This window comes from Micrasema longulum, unplaced genomic scaffold, assembly GCF_059751315.1.
Source record: "Micrasema longulum isolate JH-2025_06_02 unplaced genomic scaffold, ASM5975131v1 h1tg001225l, whole genome shotgun sequence".
NCBI classification, from domain to species: Eukaryota; Metazoa; Arthropoda; class Insecta; order Trichoptera; family Brachycentridae; genus Micrasema; species Micrasema longulum.
The window spans coordinates 45001-70883 of record NW_028278412.1 but is presented as its reverse complement, the minus strand read 5'-3'; the positions used below and the strand labels follow the sequence as shown (position 1 = coordinate 70883).

The window sequence follows — 25883 nt, the reverse complement described above, 5'->3', positions numbered from 1 at the left end:
TTGTCACTCTTACTCAATTATATGGAAATAATCAATGTGAAAATTGAAATGGGTACATAGAACAATTTTTTTATACGTGTACCCTGGTTTCTTTGAATGTTTATTTACTTTGAATACTGACACTGCGCTGATCGCAAAAGTATCACTTTAAAATGAATGTATGAAGGATTACGGGTAGTCAGAATTTTTAAAACAAGGAATTTTATTTTTTTGCACTTTCTCGGTATATACATATTTCAAAGACATTCTGCGGAAATTTGAAGTTGATCCAATGAATAGTTGAAATGATATCCTAAATAACTGTGGGGCAATAAGAATACGTCGTGGGTCTAAAGTGCATCGTTGAAAAAGTCTATTTTGAGCATATAAAGCATGCAGGACAGTGCGCTAATGAAAACGCTTAAGACAGAATGGAATGTAGACAACAAATCCATGTTTTGGAAGCTCATGCTCATATGGCCCAGGAATAGACGACTCTTTGTAAGTAAATTTATTAATTATATTTGTATTCCATTAATTATTTTACTACATATTATAAGACTTCAAATGCGTTTTTTTTTCAAAACAACATTTTCAAAGGATTTAAATTAAATTTATACAATTGTAGGCATTAAAAACTAGAGCTTAATCGAGGGATTTTTCTGTTTTTTAAAAATAAACAATTAACAAGCGCTTTCACTTTCAGAGGCCGCCATTTTGCTAAATTTGAAAAAAACAGCTTCGATTAAGCACTAGATAGACTATTAAAATAACTTTTTTTGGTTTAATTGATTTTCAATGTACTGACTAAGAAGTACTGATCCCCGTGAGGCACTATTTGTAAGAGTGGTCAACAATCGAGCTGATAATTTGGTCCAGAATTTATATATTTTTTGAAGTTTTCAAAAAAACACTTACGAAATAAAGTGTAAAAACTTGGGTTGTCTATTAAATAAAAAAAAACATTACACAAAATTACTTGAAAATTTCTATTTTTTCACGCTCTGACTACATGTAACCCCTTAAATTACTTGGTAGTTGAAAACCAGGCTCTAAGTCAAGTTAGCATAAAAAATAATAAAATGTACATAAATGTTTCGATTATGTTAATATAAAATATGTAATATTTTTCCCAAATTTACGAACACAGTGAGTTCACAAAGGCCACTTTTCTTACTTATAATTTTTATGAAGAAAAAGTATTTTTGTATTTTACTGTGAACAATTTTTGAATAGACTATTGACTCAATAGTCTAAGTGATTAGCCTGATACAAACAATATATCACATACATAGTTACCAAATTAAATTACAGATACATTTAAAATATATCATTTTTTCTTTTGATAAACAGTGATTACACAAGTATGTACATATTAATACTAACTTATCAAATCCATCTGTCATTATTAAAATATCAATTTCTTTATTCAGGATCTCCCTGTTACTATCCAAATGATATGATTACACATAAATTTATAATTAAGTGTACACATTAAAGCGATATAAAATAAAAAGAGATAACTTAAAGCTTGAAGTCGGGATTTAACTGAAATATTTAGGTACACGTCATGCCTTATTCAGTTATGATTTTTTAAATTATTTTCTTTGCTTATACAAAGGAGGACTTACACATTTCAGAGATCTCTCATCCACACTATAAATTTAGCTCATTCAGACCTTTTAACTAATGAATCAATTTGGTATGAATATATAATAGTTAGTGAGATTAAAATAAAATCCAATGCAATATAAAGGAAAATATTTGACATATTAATGACTATTTGAATAGATGCATCAGTTATTAAATTAACAACTGTAAATTGAATTGCATAATAAATTCATCATTATAAATTTTAATTATTTTACCTGTGGTAAAAAAATGCGCTGATACTTGATTGTCTCGTGTTTACCAAATTTTAATTCATGAAAATTATTCTTAAGAATAAGACATCACATTAGTTTAGTTTGGGAAGGATCCGTCGCGACTATCTATTCCGGATTCTGAGAGATCGTCAAATATGAATCGGAACGTGAAGAAGTAGTTGTTCCCTGACTGGGAAGGCTTGAGAGCACATTTCACAGCGAAAGGGACCTTCTTCTGGAGATTCATCGATCTCGCTTTTCACTGTGATGCTGACATCGTTCTCGCTGATATCTATTTCTGGCAAAGGAGGGGGAGGCTCCCTCTTGATCCGTTGGCTTCGAACAATAGCGATCGGCTTTGGTTCTGGAGCCCGGAGGATTTCTCTTAAATCGGCAGCGATGTCAGTGTCCGGTTCGGCCTTCACATTGGGCGGGAAGGTTGCGGCCGGGGGCCGACCGGGCTCATGGTACTTGACATTCTTGGTGCGAGGTCGGACGGGGGCGCGGTCCTCCTTGCTGCTGGCCATCGTGGTGGTCACGGACGTAGTGGCAGCCGCAGCCCGCCCCCTCCGCCGCCCGGTTACAGTCTCCCCATCGGCTGCCCGAGTCCTCTGGGTATGAATCATCTTAGGCCTCGTTTGCGCTTCTCCCTTCTTGCCTTTGGTCTTTCCTTTAGTCCGGGCACTACCGCTGACCGTTGACTCGGCGACCTTTTGGCTATTATGACTATTGAGTAAACTGCGCATTATGGCTTCATACCCGTCGTCGATGGGCGGCGTGATCGCCTTAACTTTCTTCTGCTTCTTAGACTGGGATGATCTTCTCTTGGGTGTGACGGGTACTTCTGGTTCCTCGGGCTCGGGAATACTGTGATCCGAATCGTTCTTCTCCGAATGATTGGATAATGCTTCTAATTCGTGAGGTTTTAATTTCCGGCGGCGTTTGTATTTCCTAGGACCGACCTGCGAAAAAGGTGCATAATTAAATACAAAACTCTATTTACGGAAATTTGTAACAAAAAAGTTTATTTTTAGTACCTGAGGCTGTCGTTTCATAGCCGTATTAGCATCACAGTGTTGTATGATATGTTGTACCAAATCTCCCGAAGTGTGGAACAGGCGAGCGCATACTGCACACCAGAAGGGAGCAGCTCCTAACAGAGGAATTACAAGATATAAATATGAGAGAGCATTAATTGAAATTACAAGATAAATAAAATCTTGCGAAAAGTTTCCAAAATAAGTAACATTATTTTTTATTACCTGTTCCTCTCCTAGCATCTGGAGCAGAATGATGTGAGCGTACATGTTCCCTGAGGACAACGCGTTGATTAAATGCACGAGGACACACGGCACAGGCGTATGGCTTTTCACCTATAATCAAATACGAATTTGACAAAACACGCTCAACAATAACAAATAAGATAAATATTAAATTGGGAATTATAATACCGGTGTGAATTCTCTCATGTTTTCTCAAGGTGCCGCCGTCAGCAAAGGCTTTCCAACAGAAACGACAAGCGTATGGCCGCTCTCCTGTGTGGATCCTAATGTGAATCTGTTGAGAACTCCGCGACCCAAAGGTTTTCCCTATGAAACAATAATTTATTTATGAAACATTAATTTTAATTTAAAAAACACAAGACGTCTTTGAAACCTACACTTCCACACTTATTTATTTACGTACAAACAATGAAAAATAATATTATCAGATAAAAAACAGACGTTACATATTTTTCATCAATTTCATAAAAACACTAATAAAATACACATTTTAAAAATATTTTTTTGAATGAAATAATAATATATTTAAAAAAATAATAGTTCAGTGAATAAAATAAAATTATTGTTAGAACATCTTGTATACATTTCTTAAACCTAAACAATTTGCCATCAAAAATGTCCATCTCCATGCTTTCGATACTATTTTATAATCTGCACATTCTTGATATAGGATAGAAAAATAGTAGTATTGAATAAATCTACGTGAAACGTTTTTAGGCTCCTAAAGTGATGGTCATTAGGAACACTTATTTAGATATTGCTCAAACAATACGACCATTCTAATTAATTTATTTTCTATATTTTACCAAGGTTATTTTACAACTGAAAGTGGTCGTATAATGAAAATATTTAGGTAAGTCATACAAAACCAAACATTTATTTTTAATTGATTATATAAATAAATTACAATGAAACATCGGTATTTAAATATTGAACAAAATTAAAAAGAAAATAAAACATACCGCATTCCTTGCAAGGAAATTGGCGAGTAGCCGTGCCAGAATGCGAGTGGCGATGATTCATCAGAGAACGTCCATCAGTGAAACGCTCCCCACAGATATTGCACGCCACAGCCTTGTCACGGTGAGACGCCATGTGTCGTTTTAACCTACAATCAACATATTTGTTTATTTAGACTAGAGGAACTTAATAATGACTACAGCACAGAGCACCTGACCTCAACTAATATTTGTAAATATTACTATAAAACCACAATGGTAAACTTCAACATCTTTATCCACATCCGCTCCTAGGTGGAGTAAGTGAACATCACCGGGGGCTTCCAGGAGACCCTATCGTTAGCCAGCATTCTCGTCTCCCTTAGTTCTGCCGAACAAAACCAAAAGATAGTCACCAATGGCCTTCCAGGACAATAGCAGCCCGCAGGTGGGTTTGGCCCGCAGGCAAACTTGGGTTAAAGCTCTCCAGAGGCATCCGCAGCACGTGTCCAAGCTAGGTCCACCGCAACACCTTCAAAACGCTTGTTATGAGGCTGCTGCGTCCGTTCATAAACTTGTTAGTTATGAAATTGAACTCTATACCTAATATTCTCCTCAAGCACTTACTCTTAAAATTCAAAAGTTACATATTTAATTTAAGTGCTTACCCACAAATGCTTTGATTATGAATAATACTAAGATATTTTTCTAGGGAATCAAACCTATCTATTATAGGAATACGAGATAAATAAAGACTTAGGTGAGAGAACAAAATAGGTAAAATAATGATTCAGTTGTTGACCTGGCCTTATTGTGGAAACTTTTCCCGCACTTGGAGCAGAAGAGCGTGTGCGGGGGGGCGGCGTGCTGAGCCTGCGAGTGCTTGGCAAGCGCGCGGCGGTCGCGGCAGTAGCGCCCGCAACGAGCGCAAGTGGTCGCCGACAGGGGCCCGTGTACGTCCTGCACGTGTTCCGCCACCGACTGCTCGTCCGCAAATGTCTCCCCGCACTGCATGCACCTGTAGCAATCGTTACTTAATACACGAGTCAAAAAACGTGCATGCTACACTATATGTATTTGGAATTTTGCAAGAGTTTGATTCACACGAAGACAATACAATATTGTCCTATCCCAGCCCAAAAATTAATATACAACACTTGTTACGAGCGCCTTCATACTAGAACAATGCGGCCGCGCACGGTGGCAGGGGTAATCTATTGTCCTGCAGAGATAACCTGCCCGTCTATCTCTAGGACAATTTCTTAGTCCGCTGTTCGGTACTTTGAATTTAGGACAATAAGTCCAATGCTAGGACAAGACAATATTGTCCTGTCCTCTTGTGAACCCTTTCTAGAATATTAAAATACAAACAAAAAAAAGCATTAGAACCGGGTTGAAATGGTCTGAAAAATGAAATATTTGGTTAAATAATTTAAATACTAATTTTTTAATCTAAAAAAATATACATAATATTTTTTTACTAAATTTGGGAGTTTTATTAATACTTTGAATAGATTATTCAATGTCATTTGTCAAAATTCATTGATACCACTTATATATCCACTAATTGATGACTCGGATGGAAGATAATCCGATGGAGGTATCTTGGTCTGATTCTCCAAGATTCACCATCAATTCATCGGAGCACTTACCAATTTAGGGTTAAAACTTTTCATATTTTTCTTTTTATCTACAGACTTTTTGAAATATATCTTTGAATGTCTGCTAATTAATGGCAAAAACTTTTTCTTAAAGTAGGGTGTAAACATGATCTATCGTAAAATCAACATTTCCAGCAGCTACTTTCCCCTTAATAATTCCCCAACAGAGATTGATTGGGTTCAGTTTCGGGTGGCATGGCAGCAGACGTAATACAGTATGACCATTATCTGCTATCAGTTTGTCCAGAACATATTCTTTGATTAGCGGCTTGTGAAATAAAATAATTTTATACAATATCTGCTTAATTTTTTTAGCCGCATACTGTATTTTATCTTTCTGCAACAAGAAAAACGGTTCTCCTTTTAGTGAGCTTGATATTGGACTCAGTTCACATTGCTTGTTATGATACGAAGCATTGTCTATAACGAGCACATATTTTGATTCTAGATTAGCTAAAAGCTTCTCTGTCACCCATTTTCTATAACTTATGAATTCATTGAACCATCGTAGTCATCAGTCTTCTGATCTGCTTTAAACGTCATAAGTACGCTGGGTACAAAACGATTTTCACTACAAACCTATATTGGTTACTTTGTTGGTGTTGACAGTTCATACACATGGTATTGTGAATGTCTGACTCATCAGAATATACGATTGAACGTCCTTGTTTCCTATAATTATCTAATTTTGTAAGATATGTGCTGCTTAGTCTAATGTTATTGTTTTCAATGACCAACTTATGCTTTGTGTCAATCTTTTCCAGCTTAATCCCAAATTGAGTATGATTTTTCTCAATGCAGATAAAATTTTCACATGGTTGATGTCTCACTTCAAAACTTCATATACCATTTTGATAATCGGCAAAGACTTATGTACTAAGAGGAAGTCATAGATACACCTTTTAATTAATTCATTGTCAAAATCATATACACAGATATGGCAATAGTCCTGAGTCATTTCTTCCCCGGTGTTTTAAATAGGAGTTGTTATGATGACGATCCCCTTTCCTTTGCCACTCCAAATACGATATGTTGAATGCTCGACTTTGATACTCTAAATGCTTCAGAAATCAATATATATATTTCGGTACGTAGTTAAATTTTGACCACATATTTATAAAAGTAAACCACATATCGTCAGCTTCTAAGTCCAGATTACAACATTTTTCAGGAGCCAATTGAAACACTCCAAAAATTTTAATATGAACCCGAAAAAACATTTTCCTACAATGAAATTCATTTCAAAACTGATTAAATGTTAGGAAAAATGTGTTTTTTTGGCAAATATTAAAAGTTTTGGAATGTTTTAATTGCCTTCTAAACATTTTTGTAATATGAGCTTAGAAAGTTTTACAAGTAAGCTGACAATATATTTTAAATAAAGTCAAAATTACAATTATAAGAGAGAAAACATAAAAAAACAATAAAGCATTGACAAAACATTAAAAAAACAATAAAGCATTGACAAAACATTCAACGACATTAGGACAAGATATGGACCATTTACCGCTTGTGTAAATCGTGGTAAACTAGATGGAAAAGACCAGATCTTGTCTTGAATTTACAATATGACAAAAACGGGACATCAGACATAGTTTATTATATGCCGAGTTCTCAACCAACAAATTAAAACATTCCAATTTATTTGTCCAGTGAACCAATTACACCGACTTTTTTTTTACAGCTTTATTCCCTAGATTGAACGTGAACATAAGAAAGTGCCAAAAATGCTCACTCTAGTCTACTTGACATTCTATTTTGAAGGCTTGTAGTTTTATTTTATTAGTGTACACGGCACAAATGCCTTTTATAAGCATAAACATAACAGTGCTCTATTACAAAATTATGAAATAATACAAAATCAATATAGCTATACATATTACACAGTTGTTTTATATACTGTACTATATAACAATACTATGCGATACATTCATTCTATTTAACATACTTGAGTAAAAAAAAAAAATAAAGATAAAAAAAAGATAAAGCAGTAAATTAGAAATGGCAAAAATCATAAATTCTTAATTTGTTGGTATTGTTGCAATGTATATTGAGTGCCCTAGGTAATCAAATTATACTGCATAACTATCGATTGAAATTTTTGGCAAGGGATCCTAAAAAGCGTTCTGTTAATATATTACGTATGATTTTAATGAACCAAAAATACCGCTGGAGTAATAGAAAAACTATCATTACTTATAGCTTATAGTTAAAATAGCAATCATTTCAAACTAATGGCTCTTAGTCCCTATAGCGAATGTATTGCAGTAAAATAGGTTACGCGGTATTGCAGCATCACTGACGATATGTTACGTAAAAACAAACACAATATCCTTTACCATTTTGTTTTACTAGTGGTGCTCATTTTTAAATCATTCACAACTTATGTTAAAACCTAATACTACGAACAATGTTTGACTTTTTAAAAGTAAATATATATACCGGTTGTGTCTATTGCGCGCGTGACTCTCAGCATGCGCCAGCAAGTCCAGTGCGTCCCTGAAGCCCTCCCCGCAAGCACTACACATATGTTGCTCCTCCAAACTCTGCCAACTCTCATCGGCTCCGTCTCCTATGTCGCCGTCCGAAATGGGTTCCCTTGGCTCTAGCTTATAACTGAAGAAAAATACATATTTACAGACATGGAAACCTTACAAATACATTAAAAATAACTCAAGCGCCCTTGAGATGATGATGAGGTGTCCTTTAATCCACTTGATGTAGTCCCACAAGCGAGATATCTCGCAATGGTACAGTGCAACATTTGAGTGTAAAAATCTGGAATATGTTGTACAGTCAATTTATCACTCTGTCATATAATTTTTTTATTGCAAAAATATTTTTTTTTTTTTTTATTTTATTTTATAAACATTAACGACAAATCTGCCTTTTACAAAAATTAATAATATTAACATATTTAGCTTAATATATATTTTTTTTTTTAAACACGCACTTCCTTATACCAAAGATTTATAAAAAATAAAAAATTAAACCAGAAATTAAACAAGATTTATATAAAAAAAATAAACCAAAAAATTATACAGCATATTCAATAGAAATTTTAAATAATAAAACATTCTACAGTAAAACAACAAGAAAATCATAAGTACTGTTTCACACAGCTAGGCAAAGCGAACAAAAAACTGTATACATATTTATTATGAAATGCATGAATAAATAAACCATCTATAAAATAAATATACCATCTTTGAAAAAGTTCAAAAGGTTTGTTCTATAGGAACAATACCCTACACTAAATATATCAGATACGTGGGAATAACTATTGCCGAGTTCATGAAGTCTATTTAATACGGCATTACAAGTATACACTGTTCGTGAGTTGTTGCAACAAAACGGTGGCACCTGTCTAGTCATTCTTCCAGGCACCCTGAAGTTGATGAGAGATAATAGTTTAGGGCAATCCCATATTGAATTTACAATTTTGAATAAATTTAAAAGGCCTATAATTTTTCTTCTATCGTTAAGTTTTAACAAATTTAATGTTTTTAGTAAAAAATCGTAATTTAAAAATTCATGACTGACAATGAACTGAAATACGACTTCATTATTTAAACAAATAAGAGAGATACGTATCAAATCTCGTATCCCACGCTGACTCATGTGACATCATAGCCACACAAGAGCGGCCTATTACTTGAGAGGGTTAAAAGCAAAAATGCCACTGCCCATTCACCTTGAAATGAAGTATTTTCACAAGTTACACATTAAGTTTAAAAGAAATAGTCTTTTCGCTACTGGTTTTGTTGATCTTCCCAAAAACAGTGAACACGGATAGTGACATTTGTGCTTTTAACCCTGTCACTTGGTCTATCATAAATCAGCAAATGACAACATTATCAAACGGAACATCGTCACAAGTGATATCTTAATTTTTCCCTGCAGTCACTGTTTAGCTTCATCATTTGGGGTACCAAAACCAGTGCCTGTTTCAAAAATGTTAATTTTTAAATTAAAATTGTAGCATTTTCAAAACATGAAAACAAGACTTTTTGGCTTTGATAAATAGTACAGATAAAAATAAAGAACAGGCATTAAATTTTCTTATTGTATAAACTGTTGCAAATTACCTGTGAGCAGCTCTGATATGTCTCCTCAAGAGATCAGCTCTCTGGAAACCTGCTCCACAATCCTTGCATGTCAACTCTGGACTTCCAATATCTCTCTCTATCCGTTCCTCGGCAAAAGAAGTGTCTGATGATGCATCTTTAATAAATAACATATTTCTTATTTAAAAAAAATAATTAAAAAATTAATATCACTTTGACAGGTCCTTTCTATATTTTTTTTATATGTTAACATTCAGATTAACTATTACTAAATATATGTTTGGATTATATTTATACCTTAAAGGATAAACCACGAGAGTCGCATTGAACGAAATGTTCAGGAAACAAGATTTTGTGATTGTGCGATTTCCAAAACATCGTAACTTTTGAATCAAATGAGATAATTTAAATCTGTAAAGAACTTTCAATGTAAAATAATTATTATTTTGTTAATAATAGCACATATTAAAATAGCATGTCTGAGACTACTGATGTTTTTTGAACTAAAACAAAGAAAAAAGCATTTTTATGACGAAAGTGGACTTCATTGTTTTTTTCATGTATAAAATAGCTTATTGCGATAATTCCTGCATATTTAACTTCAAAACAGTAAAAAGTGGACTCCCGTGTGTTATCCTCTAAGTTACAGATATATAAAATGCATAGTTATTTATTTTAGGAATTCGGAAAAAATTGTATAAAATAAGGAGATTCTTGAAGTAGACTAACTAACTAATTTATACCCTAAGTTACAGACACATCAGGTATTTTTATACATTTTGGAGAATAATTTCTTTTGATAAAATAATTAAAATTGTAAAATTTTTACAATGCATCAGTAACGAATTTTCAAATAAAATAAAATGTTGCTCTTGCTGTAGCTATTACTAACCATTGTAAGTGGTAGAAATATCGAGCAGAGGGCGATGCGGGTGTTTGGCTCTGGCGTGGCTGGCCAGCTGCTCTTGGCTCCAGCAAAGTTCCCCGCATACATTACACTCTAGGGGAGAATCACCGCCATGAATCTGTATCGAATACCACTTATTGAAATTTCACCATAAAATGAACATATCTATGGTCTAAAGCTCAACGCAAGAAAAACAAAATGTGTCAAAATAAAAATTGATCAAAGTGTAGAAATTAGACTTACTCTCGCATGGGAGGCGAGAGCCTTTTCTCTCGCGAATCCCACTCCACAATGCTGGCAGACAAAGGGCCTCCTGGGGTCGGTGACCTGGAACCTTACGGAACTGGGGGGCGCGCTGACTGGAGCGCTACTGGCCCCCGCCCCTCCCCCGCCACCGCTCTGCCCTCCGTACTGCTGGGTGCGGGCCGCCACTGAGGTCTCCGCCTCCAGAGCATAGGAGAAGGAGTTTCCATTCTGAAAAATTTCATATGGACATGTAGTTTTAGAAAAATAAACTATGATAGTGTAAAACTAGGGGAAACCGTTGCTCGAGGGTTCCTGGCCTGACATGTTGTCCCAATTTAACGCCCTAAATATTCTTTTTTACTTGTTATGTTATTTTAGTCTAATAAATTATTATTGATATAATAATTTGAAGCGAGCAGCTTAAAGCTGATATGCTTAAATCTATTTTAATGAAAGTTAGCTGTTGGCGCACTTTAACTTTTCTGAAACAAATCTAGTCCATTTTTGAACCCATTGAGACTACACATTGAGATCAGCTCTTGTGGGAGCTTATTCCAACTATCAACAACCCTATTGTTCAGGAAATGCTTCCGTGGATTTAGATTGAATCTCGTTTTCTCCAGCCTGAGACTGTGGCCTCGAAGACGAGCATCTTGTTTAAACTCGAACATGGGATCCAAATGAGGGGAACTAAAGTGACTGTTGAGTATCTTGTATGTCTCTATCAGGTCACCCCTTTCTCGCTGTTCCTGCAGCGTTGTGAGACCGAGAGTTTCCAGTCTCTCCACGTATGGAAGCCGTTTTAGGCTCGGCGACAACTTTGTAGCTGGTCTTTGGACTCTTTCCAAAAAGTTGATATTTTTTAACAAAATGAGAATTCCATACCTGAAACCCGTATTCGAGAGTAGGTCTGATATATGTTTTTTTAAATATTTTTAGTAGCATATTCGGTGTTATTTATGAGGAAGGAAGGCTTTTTTATCAAGTAGATAATTGAATTGGATTTTTTGCTGTTTAATATGTGACACTCCCATTTTAAATCATGTGTTATTGATATTCCAAAGTCTTTTTGTTGTTTTACAGATTTCAAATCCAATCAAAATTGATTTGAGTTTGAAAACTCTACTGTATCACAACTTTACACAATTTCATTTTATTTTTATTAGGAAAAACAAAAGAAATTATATAACTAAATAAGTATAAAAATAGTACAAACTTCCAGTTAAAATAATAGTAGAACATGTTGCACACAGAGGGAAAAATATAAAATATTACCCAAGAAAAGTAAAGAAGAGCGGTGCAGGAAAGTTGAGGAGAGGAAGAGGAATATTGACAATATTATTGACTAATTCGGAATTTATTCATGATAAATAACATAAAAATATTAAAAAGCATATACATAAATAAATTATACACAGATAAACATTTAGTTTTAAAGTGTTTCAAGAGTTTTTGAAGTCATAAAATTGTGTACTGCAAATATCTAAATGGGAACAGAGTAAGTTAAATTTGGAGCAGTTATGATGGACAAATGAGTTATTAATATAGTTTACCGCAATTATATTACTGGCGTTGTTTTTATGAGTATATATTCAAAAATGGATCTTCAATTGAAATATTAATTTTTAAATTAAAAGCATAAAAATTAACTTTTTTTTAAAATCAATAATAATGATGTCAAATAGCATAATAAAAAACATGTATGTTTATACAATACATTAGGAGTATGTTTACATTTTAGCAGACAATAGCGGATTTAACCTCATAAAGGATGTTATTGGTACCCTCAATTTATAGTTTCCCTTGAATAAATTTTAATTTAAGAATCTCACCTACATCAGTAAAGGTTTGAGGTGTTTAAATTATTGTGAATAATATGATATTTAAAACAATTGTGTTTTATTACCTCTGAAGATTGTCGTGATCGTCTCCTGCCTTTGCGTTTAGGGACTTCTTGAATTATATCTAAAATAAAAATACTATACGCATAATATATTCTATTGAACATTACTGGAATTAAAACTCTTATCAATGGTTTATGAGGTGTTTTTCTTTATATTGAAGTATTTACATTTTTTCATATTTCAAAGTTGCAAAGCAACTTGTTGAAGAAAAAAGAACTACGATGCTTTTTGTCTTTTGAATTTATTTTAGAGACAAGATCTGGTGTGATTTCAGTGAATAAATAATTAATAATTCTTAAAACTACTTAATATATTGTGTCGACTTACCATAATCATTGTTGCCTTCTTCGCCATCGATAGGAACATAGGCGTGCACCTTGAGATGGTTGAGAAGATCGCAGCGCCGCACGTATCTCGCCCCGCAGAGGTTGCAGCCAAAGGGGCGATCGTTCTGATGCGCGACCATGTGGTTCATAAGGTTGGCCTTCTTGCGGAAACGGCGCGAGCAGAAGTCGCATGGGTAAGGTCGCATGGCGGTGTATTCATCCTAATAAACAAAGAATTAAAGTTGTTATATGTTTCTCTACCACCTCAACTTTTGCACCGTACCTGTACGCGGCGATACTCAAATAATAGTTTTAAGAATAAATTTATATAAATAACTAGATTTTACAAAACAAATAAATTTGGCTCACCTGATCGGTCGGTAATGGAACATCTATGTTGTTTTCTTCATTGTTTAGTTCAACAGCTGCCATTGCCAGTTGTTCTAATGGCACTTCAACTCTGAAAAAAAAATATGAAAAATAATTATAATTATCAAGAAAATTATGAATTTTGAGTGACACATAAAATTTGCAACTATTAAAAAATATGAAAACTCGAGAACGCTCTTCCTTATAAAACTCAACAAGTTATTGACAGTGTATAGTAAAATGGTTATTTTTAATAGAGCAAAAATATAAAATCCTAAACTAAATAAAACATTCACAGTAAATCAATTCAAATACCTGTTAATACTTGCAAATACAATTCAAATCTTGATAAATAGTAAGTAAATATGAAAAACTACATAAAATAATCCAAAATTTGCGCATTTAAAACAAAGAGGTTTGTTTGAAAAGTTGATACTAAAATATTATTTAAGTTTGTGCATGATGTATTGTGTTTTGCTTAACTTGTAACTCATTTTTTTACAGAAATTTATGGAATCATTATTTATCCAATACAAATAAAATATTTACTTCTTTTAGACGCATGCCTCAAACTTAGGAACCTCCCATTCCCAGTGATATTATAATAATTAAAAACATAGTTTTTTTCTCAAGCCTGGGCGTTTTGTGCTGCAATTCACCGCTGTGATTACCACAGTGTGTAAACCACAGATTAGAGATCTAAGGTTTAAATCCCACTGAAATTTGAATAAAATAATAGGAATGCAAATATTTCTCTTTTAAAATTGAGTTTCAAAACTCGCTTAAAAAAACTAAAATTCCTTCATTCACAGTTATTTAAAAGTTGAAAATATTTGTGTAAATTATAATTAAAAATATAAAAAAAACAAACTGTAAATCAAATGGTATTGTAATGTAGCGTTTTTATTTTAGATCAGTTGCACAATTTTTTTAAAACTAGTTAATTCTTAACTAAAACAAACGCCATCCCACGAAACGATGCGACAGACCCAGCATCCTCTAGGTATAGTGTGTTGTTTACCTTTCCTGACCTCCGGGCTGGACCCAATCATCCGTGATGACCTCCTCCGTAACCTGGCACTCCTCGGCCCCCGTGTCGAGGTCGGGATGGTACTGCATGTGGGAACCCCCGTATCCTCCCAGCTGCCCCACAACATCCTGGGCCAGGAAGATGAGGTTTTCCGCAGCAATCTGATCTGTATCAGCGATCATTCCATCGCTACCCTGAAAAGAGACAGCTTTATAAAACTGATGTTTCTTATAAATCCCTGGTAATTATATTGCTTTCACTCTCTTTCTGATATTTTTCACGAATATATTTTCACTAGTCTAAAATGCCTATATATGAGGTTTGTTAAAACAAAGATGGTAATCTCTACCGTTGGTCTAAAATGAATAAGATATGGCGTAAATATAGAAACAAAAATACTATTAATAACTGAAACGGTTTTGGAGCATAAATGGCAGTATCTCGTACGAATGTATTTAGTTCCGCAACAGCAAAAGCAATCTCCTTTACGTTACAGAACAAAAACCATAAAACAAACCAAAACCACCTATTAATTTCAAATAAGTCAATAATTTACCGATTAAAGACAATAAAATATAGTTAACATATTACAACAGAGATAGAGAAGTGAATATAAAAGTCTAGGCATCTACAGGGCTTTTGACCTGTCATTAGTTGGTTTAAGTGGCCACTTTACACACTGTGTAACATTCACCATTTTGTCTTTATTTGAACATCCATATTCCTTCAATTATTCCATCTGTTGATGTTTGTGAAGTTTCACAGTATGTAAAAGAAGTTTCACAGTATGTAAAAGAAGTTTCACAGTATGTAAAAGTTTCACAAGCCACTTAAACCAGCCAATGACAGGTCATAAACCCTGTAAATGCCTAGACTTCTACATTCCCTTTGATTTAATGTTCTCCATCTCTGTTATAATGTGTTAATATTAACAGCTCCCTAGGGTGTTGAATCCAGTTCTTGTCAACAAAAATTTGGACAAACTCAAAATATTCTAAGTAAAATATGATTATAACTTCTGGCAACAATTTTTTATTAACTAAAATAATAAAAAAAACATTTATTACATATTACTCCTGACGAAAAAAGTGGAGAATGCCGACTTTGTTCTAACACGCCTCATATGAAAGAGTTAAAAACAAAAACGTCACTGTCCATGTTCACTGTTTTTGGGAAGCCCATCAATACCAGTAACGAAAAGACTACTACTACTACTACCATCATGCCATTTCTCTATAGGGGTAGGCAGAGAGAATGGACCGCCACACACGTCTATTCTGACATATTCCTAGCCTCTTCCACATTCATACGTCTTGTCATACATGCCCTTCGGTTCTGTCTGCTTTTGACATGACCAGACTGAAGATTTCGGTTTATCTGATCATGCCACGTCTTCCTTGGTCGTCCTCGTCTCACGTTACCGTTCATTGTCGCCATATATACTTGTTTTACCATTCTTTCGTCGTCCATTCGTTCTACGTGACCAAACCACCTCAGAGACCCTTTCTTAATCTTATCAATTATACTTGACTCAGATTTACACTCTCGCCTGATTTTATCATTCGTAACCCTGTCATACATTGATTTCCTGCACGTAAAGTTAAATGTGCACATTGAACTTAAAATGAATAGTATTTTCGCTACTTGTTATACCATGCACAAGTTGCACATTTAACTTAAAATAAATAGTATTTTTGCTACTTGCTATACCATGCACAAGTTGCACATTGAACTTAAAATGAAAAGTATTTTCGCTACTTGTTATACCATGCACAAGTTGCACATTAAACTTAAAATGAATAGTATTTTCGCTACTTGTTATACCATGCACAAGTTGCACATTTAACTTAAAATAAATAGTATTTTTGCTACTTGCTATACCATGCACAAGTTGCACATTGAACTTAAAATGAAAAGTATTTTCGCTACTTGTTATACCATGCACAAGTTGCACATTAAACTTAAAATGAATAGTATTTTCGCTACTTGCTATACCACGCACAAGTTGCACATTGAATTTAAAAGAAATCTCTCCGCTACTGCTTTTGTTGGTCTTCCCAAAAACAGTAATCATGGACAGTGGCGTTTTTGCTGCTCATTTTTTTATACAGAATAATTTAAATAAAAATAACAGAACGAGGATATGAACGGTGAGGACAAAGTGTCGACCTCTGTCCATACATCCTTCTCCCTCCCTTATTAATGTACATCAGTGTTTCCCACGGTGGAGCGTACGCCCCACCGGTGGGGCATAACGCCTCAGAGGTGGAACACCACGCTTCAGAGATGAGACACGTCGGCATTCCACATATAAAGGGGAATACTCATCGGTCATACAAAAAAATGCCTGAGATGTACAAAATTAAAATATACGCCAAATTGTATTTAAAATAGAATGAAATCCGTTTTCAAATGAAAATGAAAGAAATGAAAACCCTTTCCCTCATCTTATTTGGTGAAATGTGGTTTTAGCGCTATAAGCGTTTTACTCGTTAAAAAACGAAATCGGTTGGATATAACTAATAGAGGGGACCTAAGACTGAAATTAACTAAGTTAGATCCGGACATAAAATTTATTTGTAGCAAGCGTAACTGAATTCAACAATGAATTAGGCATCAATATATGTATGTGTGTTTGTACTGAATTTCAAATGTCACTTGTGTTTTATTATTGTTTTAACTTTTATTTTATTCTACTTAATTACATTTTAAATTTGTGTTTTGAAATAATTTCAGTTATAATATATGTATTAGAATATGTTTTATTTAATTTCATTAGGGGTTCATATGTTTACAAACATATTACAATATGATTTGAAAATATACCTGCAGTTTAATTTTAAAAATATGTCAGTGGGGCATCTGACATTTGAAAAGACTATGGTGGGGCATAGCATAAAGAAGGCTGGGAAACACTGATGTACATAGTATCTATTCACACAGCTGACAGTTTCCCAGCTATAACAGCTGCAGGTGGATAATGAGCTATTTGATCCCCTCATACTACAAAAAACTAATTATCCATATTCAACACAGGGACCCATACAGGCAAAAACTACTATATGATTATCAATCAGGAAGATATCTACAGTTTACAGCAATACAACGGGCCATAGGTACTCATTTGATAATTGCAAACTGTCTGAACATTTTGTTAATTATCTGTTTATTAAGATAGTCTACTTTTGAAAAAAAAAAATATTTAAATTATTTATTGACAATTCTTGATGGAATTCCATTGTAATGATGTAATAACTTATATTTACATATAAATTATTAATTTAAAAAATACTTAGTACACTTCCACTCATTTATTTTGACCAATTAGCGCTTTCACCCTCTAATGGGCATCTTCGGACTGGTGAATATTATACAGTGTACGGATAATTTATATAAAACTAAATATTATCTTAAGTGTAGGTACATTTAAAAATAAGTTGAAAAAGATACAATACGCAATATTGCAATGAAACAGAGTGAGATAAATTATTGAAACATGTCTTGGCAGTGTACTTTAAGAGAATAATAAAACAATAAATATTTTTCATTTAACAGAATATTCTCTTCTCGCAGATCAAAGGTTCGAACACCACTCTACCCTAACTTGATTCCCATTTTCTATTAGTGTGTTATTTACAACTCGGAAATGGCCCCAAAATTGAAATATTTTGATAAATTATAAATCCATGTATTTATTCATTACAAAAAAAGTCAGTTGTAGTAATAACGTTTTACAATGGTAAAACAGTATAGCAGGAAAAAAATCGAAAAATACATGAACTCAAATTCTTCAAATAAATTAGAAAATTTTAACTCTGAAACAAGTTATTTAACCATATTTTGAGTATCTTTAAAGTTAAAACAAATAAAAATATTTTTACAATTTAATTTACTGATTAAGTATAGGAAAATAAAATTATTACTTACAAGATGGGAATTATGTCCATCCATAGGAACATAATGCTGAGATTGAACTGTTTCCATATCACAGATCACTTCTTCTGTGATCCTTTGTACCTAATAATAAAATTATGTACCTTAATTATTTATTACCTGGTTATTGTCTACAGAGTGCCACACATAATATCATTATTTATGATAAAGAAGAATAAATTAACATTGAGACTCACTCTAGGATCATCGTCCCACCGCAGCGTAAAGCTGCCACCCTCCATGCTTGCTTCGATCAGGTCCAGTTTGGCATTAATGATCTATAAACAATAACTTGTTTTGAGGAAGACAACAACGGTTTTGATAACAAAGGAATAAAAATACTCGACATACATCGGCCTAAAGCTTCAAAATGTTTTTTTTTTAAATACTTTATAAGCGGTATCGACATTATTGTAAAAATGTAATATTCTGAAATATTTCTGCTATTGTTCACAAAATCTGACGTGTGAGGTTATGATTATGACTATAAGGTTAGTATCCAAATGTCAAATAATCATCACAGATGTAAGCAAACAAAAAAGTAGACGTGACAAAAATAAAAAATATATACCAAGCAAGGAAACATGTTACGTTTTAACAATTTTTCCGTGAATATGAACCGAAAACTTACAATTACACTGAATTTTGAAGCAATTATGCGATTCGGGCGTAACAATTACATCACGTTAATATGTACAAAATACTACTCGGCTGGCATCAAAAACATTTCATTAAAGCAATATTTTTTATTGTCTATCGATATAAAAATATTTTACTCACATTGGTAGACTATTTTTATCCAAATTACGAGAAAAATTAACCTAACCAATACGGTACAAAACCAAGCTTCGTCCTTAGTATTTTTTGTTTAGCAGCGGCTGCGTTCACATAATTGCTTGTTAAAAAAGTCTAAAAGCAAACGCAACTTCTATAAAGTACCTACTCCCATTTAAATTTAAATAAAAAAATGTACAAGTTATATTTTATAGCGCTTTGCATCAATTTATTTTGTAACCAATACTTACACACAAGGACTCTAAAAATTGGATGCTCATATTTTGAAGAAATAAATAATTTAAAAAGATCAAAGGATAATCCATTTTTAATAAAAGTAAACATAAACGTTTTATAATTTTAAAGCAAACTAAAAATATTTTTGTAGCTATTAATTCATTAATCGATAGTTAGATTTTCAAAATAATTTCATAATTATATCGATATGTGATATTTACGTAAAATAAATTGATTTTTTTACCTGCCAAAATGTCTCTTATTACAAATCATTCAAACAATTTTTTTATCAGGGCAGTTATTATATTCAACATTGTCCTAATAATATACAAATAAAAATATTATTTTATTTGATTCTTACTTTCAGTAATGAAAACTCTTTTTTTAATAAAAAATATTTAGAATGATTGTTTTTTCTCTATTAAATTTTTGTTATGCAAATGAGCATTTCTTGCATTCATTTTTATTTCAGTTTTCAAAATAGAAATATGCTTCTAGGCATGGTATCATATTAACCATTCAATGAAAAAAGTAATACTGAACTTTAAATAACTAAACAAATCGACCCCTCTTACAAATAATACCCCGACCCACAACTCGTCGATTTTAAGTTCTTAACTTATTCGGTCTGTATGGGGTGAGAAAAAAAGTTGTAGTTAGGTTTTTTGGACTCATATTGTTGTATTTCGTATTGTTAAAGAAAGTATGATTTTGTATGAATCATTACGATAATATTCGTTAGCTGAAAGAGATGACTGCAAGCAGCGTAAGTATCAGATACGATTTAATACTCCGAACTGGTCAGACGTCAACCGCTTAAATTATATTTTATTTTTGATTATTCTTAAACGGATCCCACTTTTGCAAAAATAAAAGAATAAAGCTTACTAGAGCACAAAAATGTGATTAAGCCTTAGGAACAAAAGCTGCACTATGTACAATATTAAACCCAACCACAAATTCATCGAAAAATAACCAAAACTATTTGCGCGAAAGACAGCAATACGCTTGATATAATAAACCAGGTACTTATTATATATTTTATCTATCTATAACATTTTTATTGCATTAATATTTGACATATGTTATTTTATTATATACAGAATAACAAAGTACAATCTCGTTAGTTCTCAAATAACTACCATATATTACACATACAATAATTTTTCGATAAACCCAGTCATAAAATGTTTGTCAATCATGCGATTTTTTACTTAACGGTTTTTACGAAGTATAGCATTGTATGTCATTCACAAGAAATTTTATTTTTCGTTTTTCCGAAGCATAATATTGTATCTACATTTTTATAAAAACCGCAAAAAAATTTATGTTTTTTGTTAGCTTTTTGCTGCTCTAGTTTTTGTATGTCGAATAGACCATTTGCAAATTTTAAAAAAGAGATTTTATTTGTGTTTATAGTCAAACGAGTCTAATTAGTAAGTGGAGATTGGCACTCAAGAAATGCTGATAATACTGTTAAGTAACGGAAAAAAAAATTTTTATTTAGCTACATGGACGCGTAATAAGATAATGAACAGATTGGCATTCATAATTTAATTTTCTAAAAATGGTCTATTGCACATGTAAAAACTAAAGCAGCGTTTTAAAAAATATTTCAGAAGTCTATTTACATTTAGATTTAAACTGGACAAAATATCTTAAAATCTTTCTCCTGTAAAATCGTGTTTTGTGAGTTACGATATTATGCGTAGAATGTCTCAAAATGTAGAGGACATTATTATAGCACTCTTTATAAAAACCGACTAGGGATCTAGGATCTAGCGATCGTAAGTATTGCTCTTTATTTTTTGTCATCGCTTGTTCCATCTATGGATTTAGAAGTAGAAGGAAATCTGCAAATTAAAATTGAAGACTTTCCCATCTACGCTCATGTTGAATTTCTATGGTGGTATCGTTCTGTGGTTCGTTGTGTTTTGTGTCGGTGTCCGCGGACTGAATTGTTTTTTAAGAATTGTGACGTGTGAAAAGTTTACTTCGCTCTAGTTTTTTGTTGCATGTGTAAAATAGAAGAATACAGTTATTGTTTTGGGTAATTTTCGTCTCTTTAACATTTGAAAAAAATAGTTTGTTGTTTGTAGTTTTTATGTGTCAGGCATGTTTGTAAACATTAGCTTTTTTTAGTGTATTTTATTTTTAATTATCTGCAACGCATCCTAAATACAAACGATTAAGTGTTATTATTATAAACAGTACTACGCGGGCCGTAACTATAACAGTTTTGATATCGATAATGACTATTGTAATGATTCATTCACTGATGATTAATGATAACTAAGGTTAACTTTCTCCGTAACCTCATACAATACGAAACAGTAAAAATATGTTTGTATTATTTCCATGTTTTTTTAAATGAACATAAAATCTCTTGGGATTTGTGCAACTTTGATTACAAATTTTGTAAGCACATTATTTTTGCTACAAATTTTGAAAGAAGTTATCTTATGTGACAGATTCGGTTTTCGTGCATTATGAACGAATCACGGCGATGTTTGACTCCTTTTATCGCATACGGTTACATTTCTAACATTATCAAATAATATCTATTTTTCTTATGTTAAAAATGCCCTGATGCATAGGGGTTATCTATAATGGACCAGATACATGTTTGACAAACATTGTGAATGTGTGGCTTTTAACATATTTTTTACATACACATTTTCACTTTAAAAAATCTTATGGAGATAACAGTTAAGTAAAAATGTACACTGCAAAAGCAATGTACATTCATATGAAACACTACGAGGTAGTATATTGTGTTATGCATAACATAATGTTTTTGAAATTGAATTTGATGTTCTGAATGAAACAATATTTTTTCTATGAATTTGGAAACAAATTACCATGGAGCTATTTTATGTCTTAATTTTATAAATGCTGTATATTTAAAATTTGGACTCGAATAATTATACTCCAAATATACAGAAAACAAATGTAAAATGATTTTTTCACCTTTTAATTAAATTTTTGCTCTTCGGAATTATTTATAAGGTAATGGGGTGCGAATCTTAGCACCTCAATCAGTATGATATATTAACTATACTAAAATCAATACATTTACAATTATTATGACACATCAATATATCGAGTTGTGGTCCAGTGGCTAGTGTTGCGGACTCACAGATCAGAGATCCGAGGTTTGAACCCCACTCTACCCCTTGATTTCCATTTTTTATTGTGAGTTATTTACAACTTGGTGAAAATGGCTACCAAAATTGAAATATTTGAGTTAATTATAAGAACACTAATATTTCTTTTACATTTTTTTAAATACATAAAAATGTATACATTTCAAAAAATACAATACAGATAAGTTATTTAATAATACATGGTGTAGCAAAGTTAAGATAATGCATCTAAAAAAATTATTTGTTTCTTTAATCATTTCATAATTCAATTTAGTAATCAATTTTGATAGCAAAAATAAAAATAACATAACTCAATAAAATAATAATAGTAACACATTTGTATGGTGCAATGCATAATTTAGTGAACAGATTAACAAATAATTTTATGTTTCAATTAGCAATAGTTAAAATACATGTTAACAAATTATTAAGCATCACTATTAAGTCTATTAAAAGATGATATACCTAAACACACTTAAGGGTAATAATTAAGACAGTATCGATACTATAAATTTATTTCCGGAGTATTTTTGTACAGTGGTATCTCTCCCTCGACAAAATCCAGTTATGGATTTTCATCTTGTTTTGGAGAACTTGCCATTGCATGTTGACCTCAAACTGAGATAAGTGATGTTTCATATCAGGCACATTTTTCAAAAACTTGATTAATTATTACCTTGGTTTTTAATTTTAACAAATAAAAAGTACTCAATAGACCAATGAAGGTGAAATTTTTATGTTTATATATTTTTAGTATAAATTTGACAAAATAAGTTGGATAACACATTTTTACAAAACACCCTAAAAAACCTTACCTTACCTTTGAAATAACAATAACGCAAAAATGCTTTAACAATTTTACTTCCCAAAAAAAAAATATATACAAGAATCCATGATTTTTATCATTTTTTTTTTAAATAAAAAATTATCAATAGTGTATCTTTATTGTGACGGAAATTTAAAAAAAAAATAAAAATAAAAGCTTCATGTTTTTTTGACCAGACGTCAAAAATACCCTCGGATTTACTTCCAATATGAATCCCCAAGTTACAAAATATTAGTTGCCGTTTGTAACAAACCAATCTTGTAGGCAATTTTTGCAAAGAAAGCATCTATTGCGGGGTTTACACACTTGAAATATTGTTATCATGTTAGCCACATATTGATCTTAATTCGCAACAATACAATTATTATCTTAAAGAAGTGTTACATTGTTTTAAGTACAGTTGCATGGTTTTTGGTTAACACATCGAGGTATTACAGAGAATTTCTAAGTTTAAATTCATCAAACTGTTTTTTCAAAGTTAAGAATATCACGGTTGGATCATGATTCTGACACTAACACACTTTTTCCTATTTTTTCCACATTTTTGCATAGCACTATCCACATTAGTAAAAAAAAAATATGCAATATTTTAAGAATAATATTTAAAGACAACTTTATGTAATTATATACACTACATATATATTACATACATATTTGTAATAATACTTTTTTTTTATAGGTTATTCGTTGTGATTATTTCATCCTGCAAAAATGCCGACTACTATGATAGAGACCGTGACCATAACAAGACCTTTAAAGGTAAGAAATCATTTTTCTTAACTATTGCTAAACAAGCTCTATCACACTCGCTTTAATTAGGCGACATGAATTTCAAGTTGGGTTGTGTCTTGCTGTATCACTGATTCTGGATCTGAGGTCCGAGTTCAGATTCTCAAATGTCATACAACTATTCCTATTTTTTCAACCGTTATTTTGCTAAACAGTATAGTTTACACTGTTGAAAATCTACCTATACCTTACGGTGCATAGGTCATTGTGTTGGTACACTAAATTAAAAAAAATAATTTGAAACATACCGTGATGTGTTTCTTAGACAACAATATCTATTTTTCTTTTATTAATTAAACATAAAATATTATAAGACTCGAAATTGTGTTTTTTTCTCACAAAAGGGGAGTATAAAATAGTAGATACTGATGTATCTCAATTGAAAAATAAACATTATTGTATGACATTTTTATTCTGGACCTGGGCTCTTGTTACACTGGGAAGTCAACAGAGTTATTTTTAATTATCTATAAAGTAATATCAAATTTTTGGTAGGAAAAATCGAACAATATTCAAATAAAATTGTTTTTGAAACATGTACTGGTTACATACTTATATTTTCATATAAATATACCAATTTTTTTTACAGAAAGTTAGATTTTACTTTATAGACAATTGAAGATAACTTAGTCAACTTCAAATCATTACAATCGGTGCCCCGCTTTTAAAAAAAACTCTTATCAACACGTTAGTCATTAAAGAGAGATGTTCACACCTTGATAAAATATTATGACATTTTGATAAATAATATTTTTATGGGTAAGAAGTGAACTAAGTATTACTGGATAATTCTTATCCTTATCTTTTAAGATTAAAAATAATTATATTTTGGATATTATGATTATTACAGTAAAACGTGACTTGTAATCATAATATATACACTTGTTTTATTAGATAAATAATTAGGCCTATGTGTGTAGGAGATTTTCATTAATTATTGAAGTAGCATTGTATCTTAATTACACTTATTGGAGTCCGGTTGTGTTCCCGCGGTAACGTTGCGGACTCGGAGATCAGAGGTCCGAGTTTGAAACTCCGCTCTACCTCAATTTGATTTTCATTGTTTGGCACAGTTATTTATAACTAAATGGCTCCAAAATGGAACTATTTGGGTAAATCACAAAAACGCAAATATTGCATTTTTGTTTAAGAAAAAAAAACATTTGGTCTCCTTAAAATTGAAAGAAGAGTAAAGCAAAAATAAGATTTGCGTATTACAACGGATATGGAGATCAATTTAGGTAAGATAATATGGAAGCCTTCGCATTTATAGTCTCTATTAGCAAATAAAAAAATATTGCAAGCACAGCGACAAAACCGTCCATTACATGTCTGTTATTTAACGAAAAATTTGCAACGCCTTTGTTATATGCAATAGAGCGAAATGGCATCTCTACTTATAGAGTAGGTCGCGCATTACATCTACACTGTGTCTAAGTGTTTACAGTATTTTATATTTCTATCATACTCATGACATTCGTTGTACATATCAGCGAAGCTATTATTTGCACTAGAACCCGTTTTGCGTCCGTGAATTAAAACTGTTCTTACAAGTCGAACAGCTATCAAATAGTATACCTACGTAATAGAAATGCACTATACT

At 32.2% G+C, this 25883-nt stretch overlaps 1 protein-coding gene across 1 annotated transcript; it reads right to left on the bottom strand.

Moving 5' to 3' along the window:
* Window positions 1-953: 953 nt before the first annotated feature.
* Window positions 954-19381, bottom strand: LOC148276391 (uncharacterized). Its single transcript, XM_088234317.1, has 17 exons — window positions 19289-19381; window positions 18706-18786; window positions 18503-18592; window positions 14567-14769; window positions 13546-13636; window positions 13178-13397; window positions 12853-12911; window positions 10944-11174; window positions 10686-10818; window positions 9815-9950; window positions 8169-8342; window positions 4868-5083; window positions 4090-4235; window positions 3296-3433; window positions 3107-3217; window positions 2882-2997; window positions 954-2806 (listed from the first exon to the last, which is right to left on the bottom strand). The coding sequence occupies exons 2-17, from the start codon at window positions 18748-18750 to the stop codon at window positions 1994-1996; spliced, it is 2922 nt and encodes a 973-aa protein (XP_088090443.1). The 5' UTR covers window positions 18751-18786; window positions 19289-19381; the 3' UTR covers window positions 954-1993.
* Between the last annotated feature and the right edge of the window lie 6502 nt (window positions 19382-25883).

What these genes read in the sequence shown, in the direction of transcription:
- LOC148276391 (XM_088234317.1), bottom strand. Translation starts at nt 18,750, where the DNA reads ATGGAGGGTGGCAGCTTTACGCTGCGGTGGGACGATGATCCTAGA. An exon ending in AGAAGGCAACAATGATTATG is followed by an intron (nt 12,912 to 13,177) that starts GTAAGTCGACAC and finishes TTTTTATTTTAG; the next exon opens with ATATAATTCAAGAAGTCCCT. An exon ending in CATATCAGAGCTGCTCACAG is followed by an intron (nt 8,343 to 9,814) that starts GTAATTTGCAAC and finishes ATTTTTCTTCAG; the next exon opens with TTATAAGCTAGAGCCAAGGG.